At 35.3% G+C, this 16231-nt stretch overlaps 1 protein-coding gene across 1 annotated transcript; it reads left to right on the forward strand.

Moving 5' to 3' along the window:
• Nucleotides 1–1888: 1888 nt before the first annotated feature.
• KIAA0408 (KIAA0408 ortholog) lies at nucleotides 1889–14514 on the forward strand. The gene is made up of 5 exons (XM_077769424.1): nucleotides 1889–2026; nucleotides 7323–7685; nucleotides 7775–7854; nucleotides 9634–10966; nucleotides 13757–14514. The coding sequence occupies exons 1-5, from the start codon at nucleotides 1892–1894 to the stop codon at nucleotides 13928–13930; spliced, it is 2085 nt and encodes a 694-aa protein (XP_077625550.1). The 5' UTR covers nucleotides 1889–1891; the 3' UTR covers nucleotides 13931–14514.
• The last annotated feature ends 1717 nt before the right edge of the window (nucleotides 14515–16231 follow it).

Below are 16231 nucleotides of genomic sequence, written 5' to 3' on the forward strand. Positions count from 1 at the left end.
GATGGAAAATGAGATTAGAAAAAAAGCATGGCTAAGTGGATAAAATGAGACATGATAGCATCTTAAGTGGCTAAATCTGAAATTACTTCTTTTTCTTGACTGGAGTAGTCATAGTATTGTGAGTGTCAAAGAAGTAGGTAAAAAGGACCAATGCGTCTGTGGGAAATAGTTTAAGAGAAGAATAACAATGTAGATCTCAATATTTTTAGGCTGTTTTTGAAGGGTGAGCCCTCATAAAGCACTGACATTTTTTATCCTTATTAGTCTGTTATAATTCATTGATAGATTGCAGCTCAAAACTATGTTTGGAACAGTTTACCACTTGGATGTGCATGTTCAGAACAGTCTGATAAAAGTAAAATTAATCTTCAGTGTTTATCTTATATTTGGGACACGAAATATGCAGCCATCTTCTGCACCAAAAAATGGGGCTTGCTGCCTGGTTGTGTCGGCTTCATTCCACAGCACCAGGAACCAAGCAGCTATAGACCCTGGGGGCACTTTTCTCTTAATTAGCATAAGCCGCCACCTGGTAAATTAACACATTTCAGTCATGGCCTAGAAACCTGAAGATACAGACTTTTAATAGACGTAATTATCTTAGATGGTGGTTTAAACATCTTAAATATGCTTTTATACCCACTAATAAAGCTCTACATCTTTTTTTTTTTTAAGTATGTTCTACACCCAACTTGAACTCATGACCCCAAGATCAAGAGTCGTCTGCTCCACTGACCCAGCCAACCAGGCACCCCATATGACTTTCTTAATAAAAATTATTTTTAGTAGAGATCAGACCAGTATCTGATGGAAGATGTTTAAGTTTTTCAGACTATCTCGTATGCCATATGTCATTTAATCTTTCTAATAAACCTGTATCTTCCACTTTAACATAAATAAACTAAATCTCAGAAATTTTAGATGACTTACAACAGAGTTACCAATCTGGTATTTTAAATCACATCTTCAAATGCTAAATACACATACCCTAAATGCTAGAAATCTATTTCAGTCACTGCTTGAGGTGATCAAGGATTTCCTTGCAAAATGAGCAAGCTGTTTTTTTTCAGTGCTCTGTATTCGTTAGCCTAAACAGATTTTAGTATATGGTCCATTCAAAGAAAAAGAGAGATAAATTTTAACGTGTGGTTCCCAGGATAACTTTGCTGTTTTTACATTTTACTTGATGAAGTAAAATAATAAAGATATTTTTATGATTTAGTTTGTCTTTTTTTTTTTTTTTTTTTTTTTTTTTTTTTTANGTGATACATCAGTTCCAGATCGACTACCAACTCGGGTTTCTTATTAACACAATAATCCCATTTGGCATGGGCTTGAACTCTGAATATAAAATTGAGACTGTAGTCCAACACCGTTTCAGCACTTTAATTCGTAGAAACATATAATCTGGTTGCATCAAAACAGGACTAATTCTGTTGCAGTAGAATCTACCACGATTGTGTAGATAATGACCATACAGTTGAATTTCATACCACCACTCTTAGTCACAAAATTAATTCCATCTTTAGATTAGTTAGTTAAAAGAATGCTTATATTTCAAGTATGTATTTAATTTTGCTGTCTGATTTCGGAAAGGGGAGAAAAAGCCTTTCTTTTTGACTGTGCTAGTTCTTTTTAAGCAGATTGTTAATCATCTCCTCTCTTAAGGATAGTATTCTTATAGTTTGTTTATGTCATGGCTCTTAATAAGATGATAACGTGTTTTCAAAAAGCAAATGGATTTGGAACTCTTTCTTGTTATGTTTATATTAGGCTTTATTTTAAAGGCAAGTGAGACTGCTTCAAATAAAACAACTCCAAGCTTCCAAGAAACAGTTAAGAAGGCAGAGACAAGCAGAAATACCCCTTCACTAACACTCACACGGTTGCCATGGACCTGCATAAGCAATGGGAGAACACAGAGACTGACTGGCACAAGGAAAAGATGGAATTACTGGACCAGTTTGACAATGAAAGAAAGGAATGGGAGAGTCAATGGAAAATCATGCAGAAGAAGATAGAAGAGGTACAAGTTGATTTGTTTTGAATATATTGAACCTTAAAGCTGAGAATAAAAATTCTGTTTCAAATTTGTTGTATTGGAAACTATTTCTATTTTCCTTATTCTGCCTAAAGAATGCATGTCTCAATGACATTTGCTGGATCAAAAATAGCAGAACCTTATCCAGTGGTATCCAAGGGACTATGCTTTGTTGTAGCCCTGCATGAAAATTAAGAACTTAAAATGTCATTCTAAAGTATATCAATTTATTCCTTGGCTAAAGTGCCTTGGTATCAAAAGTGAGGTATGTGTTTTGCATGAGTTTTCAAACACAGGGTCCAGGAGGAAAATCTAAGAAAGGCATAACTGGTGGAACATATATTAGCAAAGTTACAATTGGGCATTAAAATACAGATCTTTCTTGAGATGATTTATGAATGATATCTACTAAAGGAAATTACATATTAGATAGTTCAGTATAATCAAAAGGAGTGCCATATATCAAACAGAAAATGGCAGTGGATGTGATATTTATTCTGGCAAGATGGGACACATTTATTGGCACATTTGTTAGGAAAGGGGTTATGAAAAACGACATGCCATGACTCTGATACAAATAGCCGTTTTATCACCATTAACCATCCCTCAGCTTGTTGGCCCTGGAATATTTCCTTTAAGTATTTACATTGATGTATTTTTAAGCTTGTTTCAACTGAAAATTATTTATACTTATCTTGCTTTCTTCTAGTGACATCGTGATATAATATGGTTTGTGCACATTACTAAAGTGATTATTTTTAACCGACTCTTTGACCTTTGTTCATAGGCAATCAAAGCTGATGCTTTATGTGTTTATAGTGCAAATATTTTTCTCATTAACAGCCATGTAGTTGGCTGTGAATAAAATATAAATTGGCATGCTACAAGGAAGAATTAAAAAGAGTAGCTATTAAACTGTTTCTCTAACACAGAACTGAGAGAGCATGTAGGTAGTGCATGGTTATATTAAAAAGAGACTCCACTGCTCATACCTCTAAAGTTTAGAAAATATGTTTTGCTTACTCTCAACTCCTTTACCTAAAGACTAAGATTGCATCAACAAGGAGATGTCTAAGTCAAATCAGCATCCAAAATTCCAAACAGAATCCTGAAATCATGGTCATTGGTTCCCAAAGGTTTGGAAGGCCAGTTAGTAACATTCAGATAATTCTAGCATCAAAGCAAAAAAATTCAAAGGAGTCGGGACTAGTGTAGTCAATTGTTTAAGCCACGTAACTAAAATGATCTGCTCTCTGGTTAAATATTTTAAGTAATATCATATAATTACTCTGACAATTCTGTAAATTCTGTCTATGGTAAATATTACCCTTTTTGATTAGCAGGCATTAAACACATTTTAAACATAGGATGATACTTTGTAGAAATGCTGTTCCTTTCTGCACCAGGGAGATATAAAGGTGTAATATTTTTTTTTCTTTATCTTGAATAGTAACTGTAAGCTATTTATGTCTTGCTGCCTGAAATATACAGCTCCATTACTGGGGATATGTTTGGATAATGTGCTTACCCCAGAAGACCCATAGACAATGCTTTTTAATACCTGATACTAACATTGTGCTCCCCTTATCATATTAATATATATTTTTCTACTTCCAGCTTTGTAACCTGTGAGAATGTAATTTTAATATACCCATCTTGGAGTGCCTGAATGGCTCTGTTGGTTGGGCAGTCAACTCTTGATCTTGGCTCAGGTCTTGATCTCAGAGTCATGAGTTTGATCCCCACCTTGGGCTCTGCACTGTGTGTGCAGCCTACTCAAAAAAATATATATACTCATCTTATAGGCCACAGATGGGGGTAAAAAAATTTTTTGATGAAGACAAGAGGAAAGTATTTTCAGTATTTTCATATGTCACAGGGAAGCAAGACTTTTTTAAAACTAAAATTAAACATCAACACTTGAAAAGATTGTATAACATAACGCAAGCATAACAGACTATATTTGTTTAGCATATATAACTAAGTTCTGTGTATTTTTTTTTTAATGTTTTATTTATTTCTTAGGAGAGAGAGAGAGAGACAGCGTGAGCAGGGGAGGGTCAGAGAGAGAGGGAGTCACAGACTGAAACAGGCTCCAGGCTCTGAGCTGGCAGTCAGCACAGAGCCCGACGCGGGGCTGGAACCCACAAACCGCGAGATCATGACCTAAGCGAAAGTCGGACGCTTAACCGACTAAGCCACCCAGGCGCCCCTCTGTGTATTAATTCCAACACAAGTTATTAAGTCATTTACTAGAGAATTGTAGATTCCCAAATGTGCACATGTAACCTTAGTGATTCCAAGTGATATCTTCCTTTTTTTATTAATTTTTTTTATGTTTTTATTTTAGTTTTGAGAGAGAGAGAGTGCTAGTGGGGGAGGGGCAGAGAGAGAGGGAGACACAGAATCTGAAGCAGGCTCCAGGCTCTGAGCTGTCTGCACAGATCCTGACACAGCGCTCGAACTCATGGACTGTGAGATCATGACCTGAACCGAAATCGGATGCTTAACATTTAACTGACTGAGAACTGAGCCACCCAAGCACCCCACCAAGTGATATCTTCTAGTGAGAGGTTCCAGCATTGCATATTAATGATCCTTAGCTCAGTTACTATCCACTGTCATTGCATTTACTATTGCAAAACCATTTGCTATCTATATACTTGAATCATTTGAAATCTGGACTAATTCAGATAGAAGTTCCAGATACCTGGGAATTAGTTTTTAATGATGTTGCAATTTTTCTTGTTTGTTGCCTTTTTTCAAATAATCAGATAACCATTGACAAGTTTTTGGGTATGAAATAACACAGATTTCCTTATACAAAATAAATTTGTTTTTCATCAATAACATTATATTATTTGGTTCTCCATACCTCACTTAAATCTGAAGAGAATTTAAGATGGGATATAAAATGTCATGTAAGGTAAAGTATTTCAAAATTAAAAAAAAAAAAAGAGAGATGAAGACAGGAGGATTTTACATGAATTGCATGCAGCTAGTCTTTCCAGTAACTAATGGAAAAATTACCAAATACATATTTCCCAATATTTAGAACACAAAAGCAAACCTCTTTCCCAGGAATAACACTTTTGTCCCTGATTTTGAAACTAAAGTAATTTTGTTTTTCAATCATAGCTCCTCAAAAAAAGGACAATGTCACTATAAGCATGCATCCTTAAATTTAATATGTACTTCTGTGGGTTGCTTCTTATGGTATCTCTCAAGATCAGCCAAAATCATAAGGCTCACAATAGCTCAGAACAAATATTTCATGAGGCCCAAAACAATTGAATCATGGCTGTCATTTGATGTTATCCTGAGATCATCCAATGATAGATATGTAGGTATCTGTAGAAATAAATGTACTGCATATCCTTCAGACATCAACTATGTTTAGTGCTTCCTCCATCTGAGATTTGGGTAAATATTGAGCAGCAATAAATCTGTTATTATATTCCTTGAATAAAAGATGTCTGTAGATACAGGTTGTGGCTGTAAAATGTAGTCATTTGCTTCAAAGGTTATCTAACAGAATCCTTTAAAATAGTCAAGCTTTCCCACAACTCAACCCTGAGGAGAAAGCCACTTATTTCCTCTAATTAGGGGTGAGTGAGTTCATGCCTACAGATTAAACTAAACTTTCATCAAGAAATAATTTGGGATTGGGACACTTGGGTGGCTCAGTTGGTTGAGTGTCCAACTTTGTCTCAGGTCATGATCTCACAGTTTGTGAGTCCGAGCCCTTTGTCGGACTCTCTGCTGTCAGCACAGAGCCCACTTCAGATCCTTTGTACCCCTCTCCCTCTGCCTCTGCCCCGCTCACACTCTCTCTTTCAAAAATAAACATTAAAAAAATAAACATTAAAAAAATAATTTGGGATCCACTCTAACATAGACTGATAGATGATAAAGCCTTAGAATTCTAATATCACATAGAACAGGGTCACATTTGTTTTAATCAGGGTGAGAAATCTTTTTCAAATGTGTATAGGTCTGCCATTAAAAAACTCAGTAATACGTAGTAAATACGTCAGTAACACCAACATAACTTCCAAAGGAAACATCTTTTGATTTCACAATATCCACTTAGGGAATGAAATGAACTGACATACTATATGATATTGTCAACTATTTAGACACTTGAACGTTGGCATACAAGTGGAATTATGTATTTTTAAGCATTAACATCAGTTAAATTCTTGCTTTTCTCCAAAAGCAGTTAGAGAGTATGACTAGTATGCTCTCTCTCTTAAAAATAAATGTTACAAAAAAGAAATACTACTCCTGAAATCATTATTACACTATTTGTTAACTAAGTTAGATTTAAATAAAAAGAATTTAAATTTAAAATTTAATTTAAAAAGAAAAAAAAAGAAATCACTTAAACATAGACTGATAGATGATAAAGTCTTGGAATTCTAATATCACATAGAACAGGGTAATATTTGCTTTAATAAGGGTGAAAAATCTTTTTTTAAATGTGTATAGGCTTGCCATTAAAAAAAGAATCTCAGTAATACCTAGTAATATCTCAGTAACATGAACCCAACTTCCAAAGGAAATATCTTTTGATTTCACAATATCCACATGGTATTGTCAACTATTTGGCATACAAGTAGAATCATGCATTTTAATTTTTGGTTTTTTAAAATGTTTTTATTTATTTCTGAGAGAGAGAGAGAGACAGACAGCGTATGCAGGGGAAGCTCAGAGAGAGAGGGAGAGAGACACAGAATCTGAAACAGGCTCCAGGCTCTGAGTTAGCTGTCAGCACAGAGCCGGATGCTCAAACCCACAAACTGTGAGATCATGACCTGAGCCGAAGTCGGACATAACCGACTGGGCCACCCAGGCACCCCGTTTCATGTATTTTTAAAACATCACTTTAATGTCAGTTAAACTCTTGATTTTCTCTGAAAACAGTTAGAGAGCATGACCAGTAATTGATTCAGGACCTTCCAACTTGGTAACAGTGCTTCACATCATAATGACATGTTTATATAGATACAAATTTTTTAAAATTTTTGATGAGTTGATTTCTACACAAAGACAGAAATTGCCATCCATACCTTGACTTACTAAAACTAATCTTTATGGTTCATCGAAGTCGTTCTGGCTAATCACATTTTAGAAGCACCACTCAGATGCATGAACAGTAATACCCCAGAGGAGTGTATCATGATCTAGCAAAGAAAACTCAAAATAGTGTGCTTCGTATCAAAAAAATTGACAAAAGAAATTAGGGAGAGAAAAAGTTTTATCTTTGTTTTCCTTACAGCTTTGCCATGAAGTAAAGCTTCGGAGGAAAATCAACATGAATGAACGTGCTAAGATCCTTGATCATGATCGTGAGAAAGCGATTCAAGATAAAGTGGTGGAAACTTCTCCAAATTACCCCAATTCAGGACAGTGCAAATTTACAGGGATGAATCACAGGGATGGTCTGGAAAAAGAAAATAAAACAGAGCAGAGCTTACTCCATGAAGGAAATCAAATGTGTAAGGAACAAAAAGCATCAAAAAAATCAAAAGTAGGGTTTATGGATCCTTTGGCCACAGATAACCAAAAAGCATGTGAGGCCTGCCCTGGCCTGAAGACTTCCAAGGTAGAGGGCACGAGCTGTTCTGGAGCCCTTAACACAGTAAGTAGGACTGGGATTGGCCTAGAACTGTTTCTAAAGAAATATTTACATCTCAAAGTGCTAACATGCTATTGCTTATCTGTATAAAGGCTCTGGAGGAACTTGCCAAAGTTAGTGAAGAATTATGCAGCTTTCAAGAGGAAATCCGAAAGCAGTCTAACCACAGAAGGTAGGCTGGTACATCTATGATTATTTTATATCAGGAAATAAAGAAAAATATTGTTTTCAGTTAATGAATCCAAACTGCCTCCTCCTTACACTTTGCTAGTAAGAATTAACAATGAGTTATTAAAATGTGTTATTTTAGATAGAAAATAAAAACCTTAATTGAATATATCTCTGTTTACTAACTTTTAAACCAAATCTCATTCTCTTTGTAATTTGGCTTTTAGGAATACTATACTCTTTTGGTATTTGGGTGAAGATATAGTATGCATAATAAATTAACAAGTATCTTCTAATGTAGTTCTTTTTCCTTTTGAGTGTTTGGCCATTGGAAGAATATATAGCTGGGTAAATAAATACACCTACAAAGCATGTCAGATTTAACAATGCGGAATTTTAATTACATAATGATGTTCTACTGCAGCATTTTTATACCTAACGGTCATTTGTTTGTCCGCATTTATTATGTATATAATGGAAGCATATATAATTCTCAACACAACATATTGTAAATATGTGCACAAACATATATAATGATATTTTCAAAAGCTGTTTCAGTTTAGAAGCACCTATACAATTGTGAAAGTAAATTTCACCAAATTAAACACTAAATTGGAATGCTCTACAAGGTAAGTAAAGACAGATTGTTCTAGGATCAATATTTATCTCATAATGAGGGAGCGTGTTCCTTAGAAAGCAACAGCAGTGTGTATCCATATTTTCCTTTAGTGTTAAGAAGCTCGGAAAGAATTTTTGTGTTGACTTATAATAGATTTTCTTATTCAACCATGTTTTATACACAATTTTTCCCTCTACCTCCCCATTTAACTTTTAGCTACCATTCTCTATTAATGAGTATTTATCTACACTTTACTGTAATCTATTTCATAGTACTTTACAAGTGAAGAGATAGAAATATGATCTATATTTATTAGTATGATCAATTAACTTTAATTTGTAAATTTATGTTGTTGCTATATTTGTTTTTTTTGTTTTGATTAAACTTAGAAAAGGCTCACCTGTCAATTTTCTTTTACAAATCACACCTGGTATAAAGCTCTCCTTGCTACTCCATACACTTTAGAAAAAGTTTCAAAATCCTTAGTATGTAATTCAGATACATTACAATTTAATCTAATGTTTCTTTCATCCTCCACACTCGCTTTATGATCCATCCATACCAAACTATTCCCTATTCCTTGAAGAGCCACCCTATTTTTATTGTGGCTCGCTTTGCCTTATATGCCCTTTACTCATCAAAAAAATTCTTACTTCTGTTTCAAACCTAAATGACATCTCCCATTTGGTACTACTTATGTTTCACTGAACTTTTATTCAGATTTCTGTCATACTTCTTAGCTTAGAATGTCATTTCAAAGTCAAAAGAAGAAACTTGAGCTCATGTGATGTAATGAATAGGAACTGAACAGGTAGAGCAGCTGTAAGGAAATGGCTGGAGAGAACCCATAGACATGGAAATCCCAGTAGCCAACACTCAAGAGACGACACAGTCTAGTCTAAGTGTAAGAAGCAGTTTGAGAATACAAAGGAAAGATAGTTTGGGTCAGAGCATGTACACTGTGAGTGCAGCACTAAGAGGTGGGTTTGATCCTATAGTAAATGGACTTGGGGTTTTGACTAGAGAATTTATATGAAAATGCTGTTTGAGGAAGTTGTGAGTCCTTTTCTTATAGCAGAAATTCATGGTTTATGTCATGGTTTCTTTTGAGAACTTGTCCTAAATAAAGTTATCACTAATGTATCTTGTTTTATAATTGTTTAGAATGAAGTCAGATTCTTTTCTTCAGGAAATGCCAAATGTAATTCATATGCCTCACAGAGACCACATGATCACTGATGGCCAGGGCATTCTTCCAATCGAGTTAGAAAAAGAAAAGCAGAAAAATACAAAGAATCTGAGCTGTTCCAATGTGCTGCAAAACAATTCTATGAAAAAATGTGAATTTGATACAACTGATCTGCAAAGAAATGAAATTCCACCAGTTCCTCCTCCAAGAAGCACATCTCGAAATTTTCCCAGCTCATATTCTGAACAAGCTCGGGAAAGTTTGAAGGAAAGTTTAGAACACAACAGCCACGTGGCCCAAGAGGGTCAAGGTGAAAGGGACTGCAGTCCTGATTTCCTTTTGAGGCACAAGGAGGTGCCTATGCTGTGTCTAAATGAAAGGAAGACTTTGAAAGATGGTACCATGTTCCCTTCATTGGCACCCAAAACCAAAATAGATAACCAGCATGCATGTGATGAAAATGTTGGACTTAGCATGTGGTCATATGACACAGGGATCAGTGCAAAAAATAGTCCCTCTACATTGTGGTTTCAGAAAACGTGCTCTACTCCCAAAAAGGCAAAATGTGAAAAGGTGATTCCAGATCATCCTGCTAAATCTCATCCTCTTCTTCGTGTAAGCAGTGACTATAGCTCCTCAGCGACGGAGAGCAATGGGTCACTTAGAAGTTTCAGTTGTGGCTTTAAGAGGACAACTAGGAATGAAAAGCTGGCAGCAAAGACTGATGAATTTAACAGAATTGTATTTAGAACAGATAGAAATTGTCAGGCAATACAGCAAAATCAAAGCTACTCAGAATCATCTGAAGATCCTAAGTCCTGTGATACCTTAATTACTCATACAGGTAACATATCAGAAAATGACAATGTGTCTGATATTCTGAAAACTAGTGCCCACGTGCCCATGCCCAGAGAAAATGTGCCTGATAATCCCACCAAAAAAACCACAACAGGTCTCATCAGACAAATGCAGGAACACATGAGTCCTAGCAGTTATCGGAGTATGCTCCAAGAGCATGACTGGAGACCAAGTAATTTGTCTGGCCGGCCAAGATCAGCTGATCCTAGGTCAAATTATGGTGTTGTGGAAAAGCTGCTGAAAACCTATGAGACGTCAACAGGGCCCACACTGCAAAATTCTCAATGCTTCCAGGATAATTGGACCAGATGTAATTCTGATGTCAGTGGTGGGTCCACATTAAGTCAGCATTTAGAAATACTTCAATTAGAACAAGAGCTTCAGCAAAAGACAACTATGTGTGGAGCACAGCAAGTTAAACGACGAGCAGATTGGAAAAAGGTAACAGAGGTGAGAAAGCCATTAACATATGTTGGTAGAACTGTGTCCATATTAAGCAGTGGCTCAAAGCTCAGTCAATTGCCCATTTATATAAATAGAATGTAGGCAAATACTCTGGCATCTTCTTAACTTCTCAACCCTTTACTTTTGAATAAGTATAAACCTTAGGACTGTAACTCAACACGAACTTCTTAAAATACAGTTTTTAAGATTGGGAATAGTCTTAAATGCTCATGGATTGGTTTATAGAATTTTATTCTTCTAAAGTTTTTATATTTTTAACAAAACAGTATTGCAAATATTTTTCAAATAACTTTTCACTTATTGGCCATGATTGGTTCAGTCATTGCCAGCATTTGATTTATCTTCCTTCTCATGGGATTAGTCACATTCATGTGACTATGGGTATAAAACATCATAAAACAGTGCCTCATAAAATTTTCTTTTTTGTGGAGCAGAAAGGCAGTACATGTAAATAAAATGATATTATAACTTAAAAACTTTTAAGGTCATTCTTATTTGTGTAAATCCTTACCATGAAAATTGCTCCCCCAAAATAAGTATTTAAATGAACTGTTACTCTATCTTTGTTCCAGTTTGTTTGCAAAAGAATATATTCCTTGTTAGTTATAGGAGAAAAAGTGGTTGAAGAGATTTGTATTTATAAAAATGAGCTCTCCAATAGTCCCTTTTTATGCATAATTTACAAAAAGTTACATGGTGACATACATATTGTTTTCATTCACTAATGCTTTGAAAAATTCTAGTTTTGCAAAGTGCAGTGTATATGCAGTATAGTTTTAAGCTATGCAGGTTGCCTACTTCTGGTGTAAAAAATTATTTTTATATGGCTTTCAAACCCATAAAAATATCAGTTTGGGGGCGCCTGAGTGGTTCAGTTGATTAACCGTCTGACTCTTGATCTCACCTCAGGTCTTGATCTTAGGGTTGAGAGCTCAAAAATAAAAATAAAAATAAAACATTTAAAAATAAAAATAAAATAAATAAATAAAAATATCAGTTTTTATCTGTTTTGTCAGAAACCTTGCCTGTTTGTACAAAGTACAAATAATTACCCTGCTTTTGTATTTCTCTGTGTTTTAGTTGAGCCCATAAATACCTGGAAAGCCCGATAGCTTCAGATGGCAAATGGAAACATATATAAAATAACTAGCCAAATATTCATCCACTACATTTTTGCACTGGTTCAGAATTTGGGAGGAGTCCTATAGTATAGATTCTTAAGAGTAGTTCTTCATTCCCACCTCCACCCTGCTGCTGGAGGAAACCTGAAAAAAAAAAAAAAAAAGATTCCAAAGAGAGAAAAAGGAAATGCAGATTATTGTATAGAGATAGAGGCCCTCCTCACTACCCATCTCAGCTGAAAGAACTCAGGCTTTGTTAAGAAGCTCAGTAATATTACTTTGGTATAAAATGTGTCATGGAAGCTGTAAAAAAAATTTTTTTTAAATGTTTATTCATTTTAGAGAGAGAGAACGCCAGTGGAGGAATAGCAGAGAGAGAGAGAGGGACAGAGAATCCCAAGCAGGCTCTGCAAGCCCAGTGCAGGGCTCAAACTCACAAACTGAGAGATCATGACCTGAGTTGAAGCTGGCTGGACACTTAACTGAGTGAGCCACCCAGGCACCCTTTTGAACTTTTTAAAATTTTTTAAAAATAATTTTGAAAAATTTTAATGTTTATTTTTGAGAGAGAGACAAAGTGTGAGTGGGGGACGGGTAGAGAGAGGGGGAGACACAGAATCCAAAGCAGGCTCCAGGCTGAGCTGTCAACACAGAGCCCGACATGCAGCTCGAAACCAGAAACTGCAAGATCATGACCTGAGCTGATGTCTGACACTTAACCGACTGAGGCACCCAGGCACTTGAATTTGTTTTAATTGCAAGGGTCTAAGAATGTTTTTCTGCCATTAAAATAGAAAGAAAGAAAAGAAGGAAGAAATGAAAGAAAAGAAAGGGAAGGGAAGGAAATGGTTTAAGTCATCAGATAATGTCCAATATATTGATTGTTTATTAGCATTTACAATAAAATTATAGTTTAAAATATTTTAATGATAATTTTTAAACTTGAGAAATAGTAATAGCAGCTCTTGGTAAAAAGCATCAATGTGTGCCTTTTGCTTATGATTTCTAAAAGTGCCAAAAACTTGACATAAATGAGCACAGTTTCTCCTATAAATTATTATCTTACATCCTAATACCCCTCTAAGAAACATTTAGGGCTCCATCATCAAATTAGTCTAACATAAGCTTTTGAATCCTGAACTCTTCATTGTAAAAAGAGATCAGTTGTATTAAAATTTGGCAATGTAAAAAGATCTACAAGATTATCAAATGTCATATTCCATATTAAAAGTGAGTTGCTTTAATTAAAACATTGAAGACCACAGGAGTGTCTGGGTGGCTCCGTCAGTTGAGTGTCCAACTTCAGCTCAGGTCATGATCTCATGGTCAGTGAATTCAAGCCCCGCGTCAGGCTCTGTACTGACAGCTCAGAGCCTGGAGCCTGCTTTGGATTCTGTCTTCCTCTCTCTCTGCCCCTCCCCTGCTCACATTCTGTCCTCTCTGTCTCTCAAAAATGAATAAACGTTAAAATTTTGTTTTAAAAAAAGCAAAAACGTTTAAGGCCACAAATACTAGACAATTGCCTTCTTTAGTTATTGATGCTTTTACTTGCTTATAAAAATGCTAACACATTAACCCTGTAGTTGGGATCCGTAACACAGTAAGCCTATTGTTGGTGCTTATAGTGAGATAAATGTCTTCCTTTGTCTCTTAGGAATCCATGGCAATGAAATCTTCACCTGGAAAAGGATTTTCCCGACCTGCTAGACCAGCAAATCGCCGTCTCCCATCCAGATGGGCCTCAAGATCTCCATCGGCGCCCCCCGCCTTGCGGAGAACTGCCCCCAGCTATACCATTTCTCTGCAATCTGCAGCATCGATGGTCTGAGTCTCTGGCCTGGATTGCTAGATGACAAAAGTCCTAATTGCCAAACAGAGCATTCCAAGTGTTTACAGCCAATCCGGTCTCTTCTCTGTCTTTCAAGATCACTGGGACAGACAGTTTAAATCTTAACTTCCCATCAGTCTTCAGTGTTTTTAATCTATGGAATAATTATCTTCCTGTATTTTGATTTCTTAGATCAGAATTTTTTAATGCCATCTTCATTAATTTGCCAATATGATTTAAGTTGAAACAATGTACTATATTGTATATTCTAACTTTCTTGCAAGTGGCAGAAAACAAGGTTATGTGCATGGCTATGTGTTTGTAGGTGCATGTGTTGAAATAGGAAGTATCCTAGTATGTACTTCGATAGGAAACCATTCTGTGCTAGTGTTGACTTTGAAATTATAATATGTATACCTATATATTCTTTGTGTTTATTTAAAATTTTTGAAAATATACAGTACTATTTCTATTTTGTATACCTTTTAATAGGTATCCACTTAAGGCATTTGAGGCACATATATAAACTAACCACTTTCGTGGTCCCAACTACATTAAAAAATAAGAATTATACACATTAATAACACTTGGTAGATTTCTATATACAACTCATAAATAGTTTCTTAACCAATGTAAGGATGGACTAATACCATTGATCTTCTTGTTTATTCTCTTAAATAAATAAAATTGTCACAGGTTTAATAGACCAGCCTTCTAAAGCAAACATAAAATGTTCACAAAATCTTTTGTATATCATTTGGTAGTCTATTATGGCTTTAACCATATACTTGGTCCCCAGAGCCATATCATGAGACTGCCTTAGAAATAACAGAACTTAAAAATGAACTTATTTTATCAACTTCAATGACAAATAATCCTTAAATAGGATATGAAAATAAATTCAGTTATGTTGAATTCTACTTTTTTGTTAAATTGTAGTAAGCTGTTAGTTAAGCTCCTTTATTTGAAGTCATATTTAGAGGTAAGTCATTTCCTTTTTCTTTTTTCTAACTTTCTCTAAAATTAGTAGGTGAAAAATTAATTCACTTTTTTATTAACAGGGAAGATTAGAAATGATATTTCATTGAGAGCTGAATTATAATATATTTCTTATAGAGTGCTACATTTTTTAAAAAAGCCTTAAACTAAACTTTGGCATCCATGAGTAGCATAAGGAACAGAAATGTGTATTTTGGCCACAGTTTACATACAGTGAACATGTAAGATCTATGTTGAGAACTGAAAGAAGTATGAATGTTGAGGTGGTTGGAATTCTACATGGACAATTCGTAGAGCAACTTCGCTCTCTATTGTCTCTCTATAAAACCAACTTTGTTATTATATACAACTTCTATGTAAGCTTTTCTTTTACTACCAAAAAGGTTAAGAAATTCTTGTCACATAAGCATTCAGTAACCTTCTTATGATATATTCTAACAATTAAGAGAAATTCATTTCATTATACATCATGACTTGAGGTAAAGTAAATAATTTCCAAATCCCAGACTGCCTTAAAATGCTCAAGACTGTTGCTTGGTGATGGACAGATTTGTACTTTCCAGTAAGGAGAGTTTATAGGAGTTGAGCTGAATTAAACTTCTAGAATGTGAAGATGGAGCAGATGGTAAGTAAGGGCTACAGATCCACTCATTTTTGGAATAGTTTGAGAAGAATAGAAACTTTTCTTTAGGTTTTGGTAAAATTCGCCTGTGAAACCATTTGGCCCTGGACTTTTGTTTGTTGCAAGTTTTGGGTTACTAATTCAATTTCTTTGTTGATCATTGATCTGTCCAAATTTTCTCTTTCTTCCTGTTTCAGGTTTGGTAGCTTGTTTCTAGGAATTTATCGCTTTTTTCTAGGTTGTCCAATTTGTTGACATACAGTTTTTCTTATAACTGTTTATACTTCTGTGGTTGGTGTTTAGATCCACTCTTTTAATTCTTGTTTCTTTCAGGAGTATCCTTTTCCATAGGAAACCTATCAGAGACAAGTAACCTAGATGCCAACTGATGTCACTTATGTTGTGTGCTTTTCATCTAGAAGAGGAGAAACACTAGGGCAATGGTAGCCTATGGCATACAATGATTGGCCTGCTAGGAAGGTGCTGCTATGCTACAGCGGAAAGGCTGCCCAAGAACAGGGCAACCTTCTTGCCCCTCCATCACTGTATCCCAGGCAGTCTGATGTGGATCTGTAGTTAAAGTTGAATATTGAGGATCACATTAAAAAAAGAAATAGATTCCTGACCTCGTCCCATATTTACTAGAGCAGAATTTCCAGGGGTGCAGAGTCGGACTCTGG

The sequence above is a fragment of the Crocuta crocuta genome, unplaced genomic scaffold (assembly GCF_008692635.1).
Source record: "Crocuta crocuta isolate KB4526 unplaced genomic scaffold, BGI_CrCroc_1.0 scaffold646, whole genome shotgun sequence".
Taxonomy (NCBI): Eukaryota; Metazoa; Chordata; class Mammalia; order Carnivora; family Hyaenidae; genus Crocuta; species Crocuta crocuta.

Coding starts and splice junctions, on each gene's coding strand:
- KIAA0408 (XM_077769424.1), top strand. CDS start 1,892: ATGGACCTGCATAAGCAATGGGAGAACACAGAGACTGACTGGCACAAG. Junction 2,027..7,322: donor TGCAGAAGAAGATAGAAGAG/GTACAAGTTGAT, acceptor TTTTCCTTACAG/CTTTGCCATGAAGTAAAGCT. Junction 10,967..13,756: donor ATTGGAAAAAGGTAACAGAG/GTGAGAAAGCCA, acceptor TTTGTCTCTTAG/GAATCCATGGCAATGAAATC.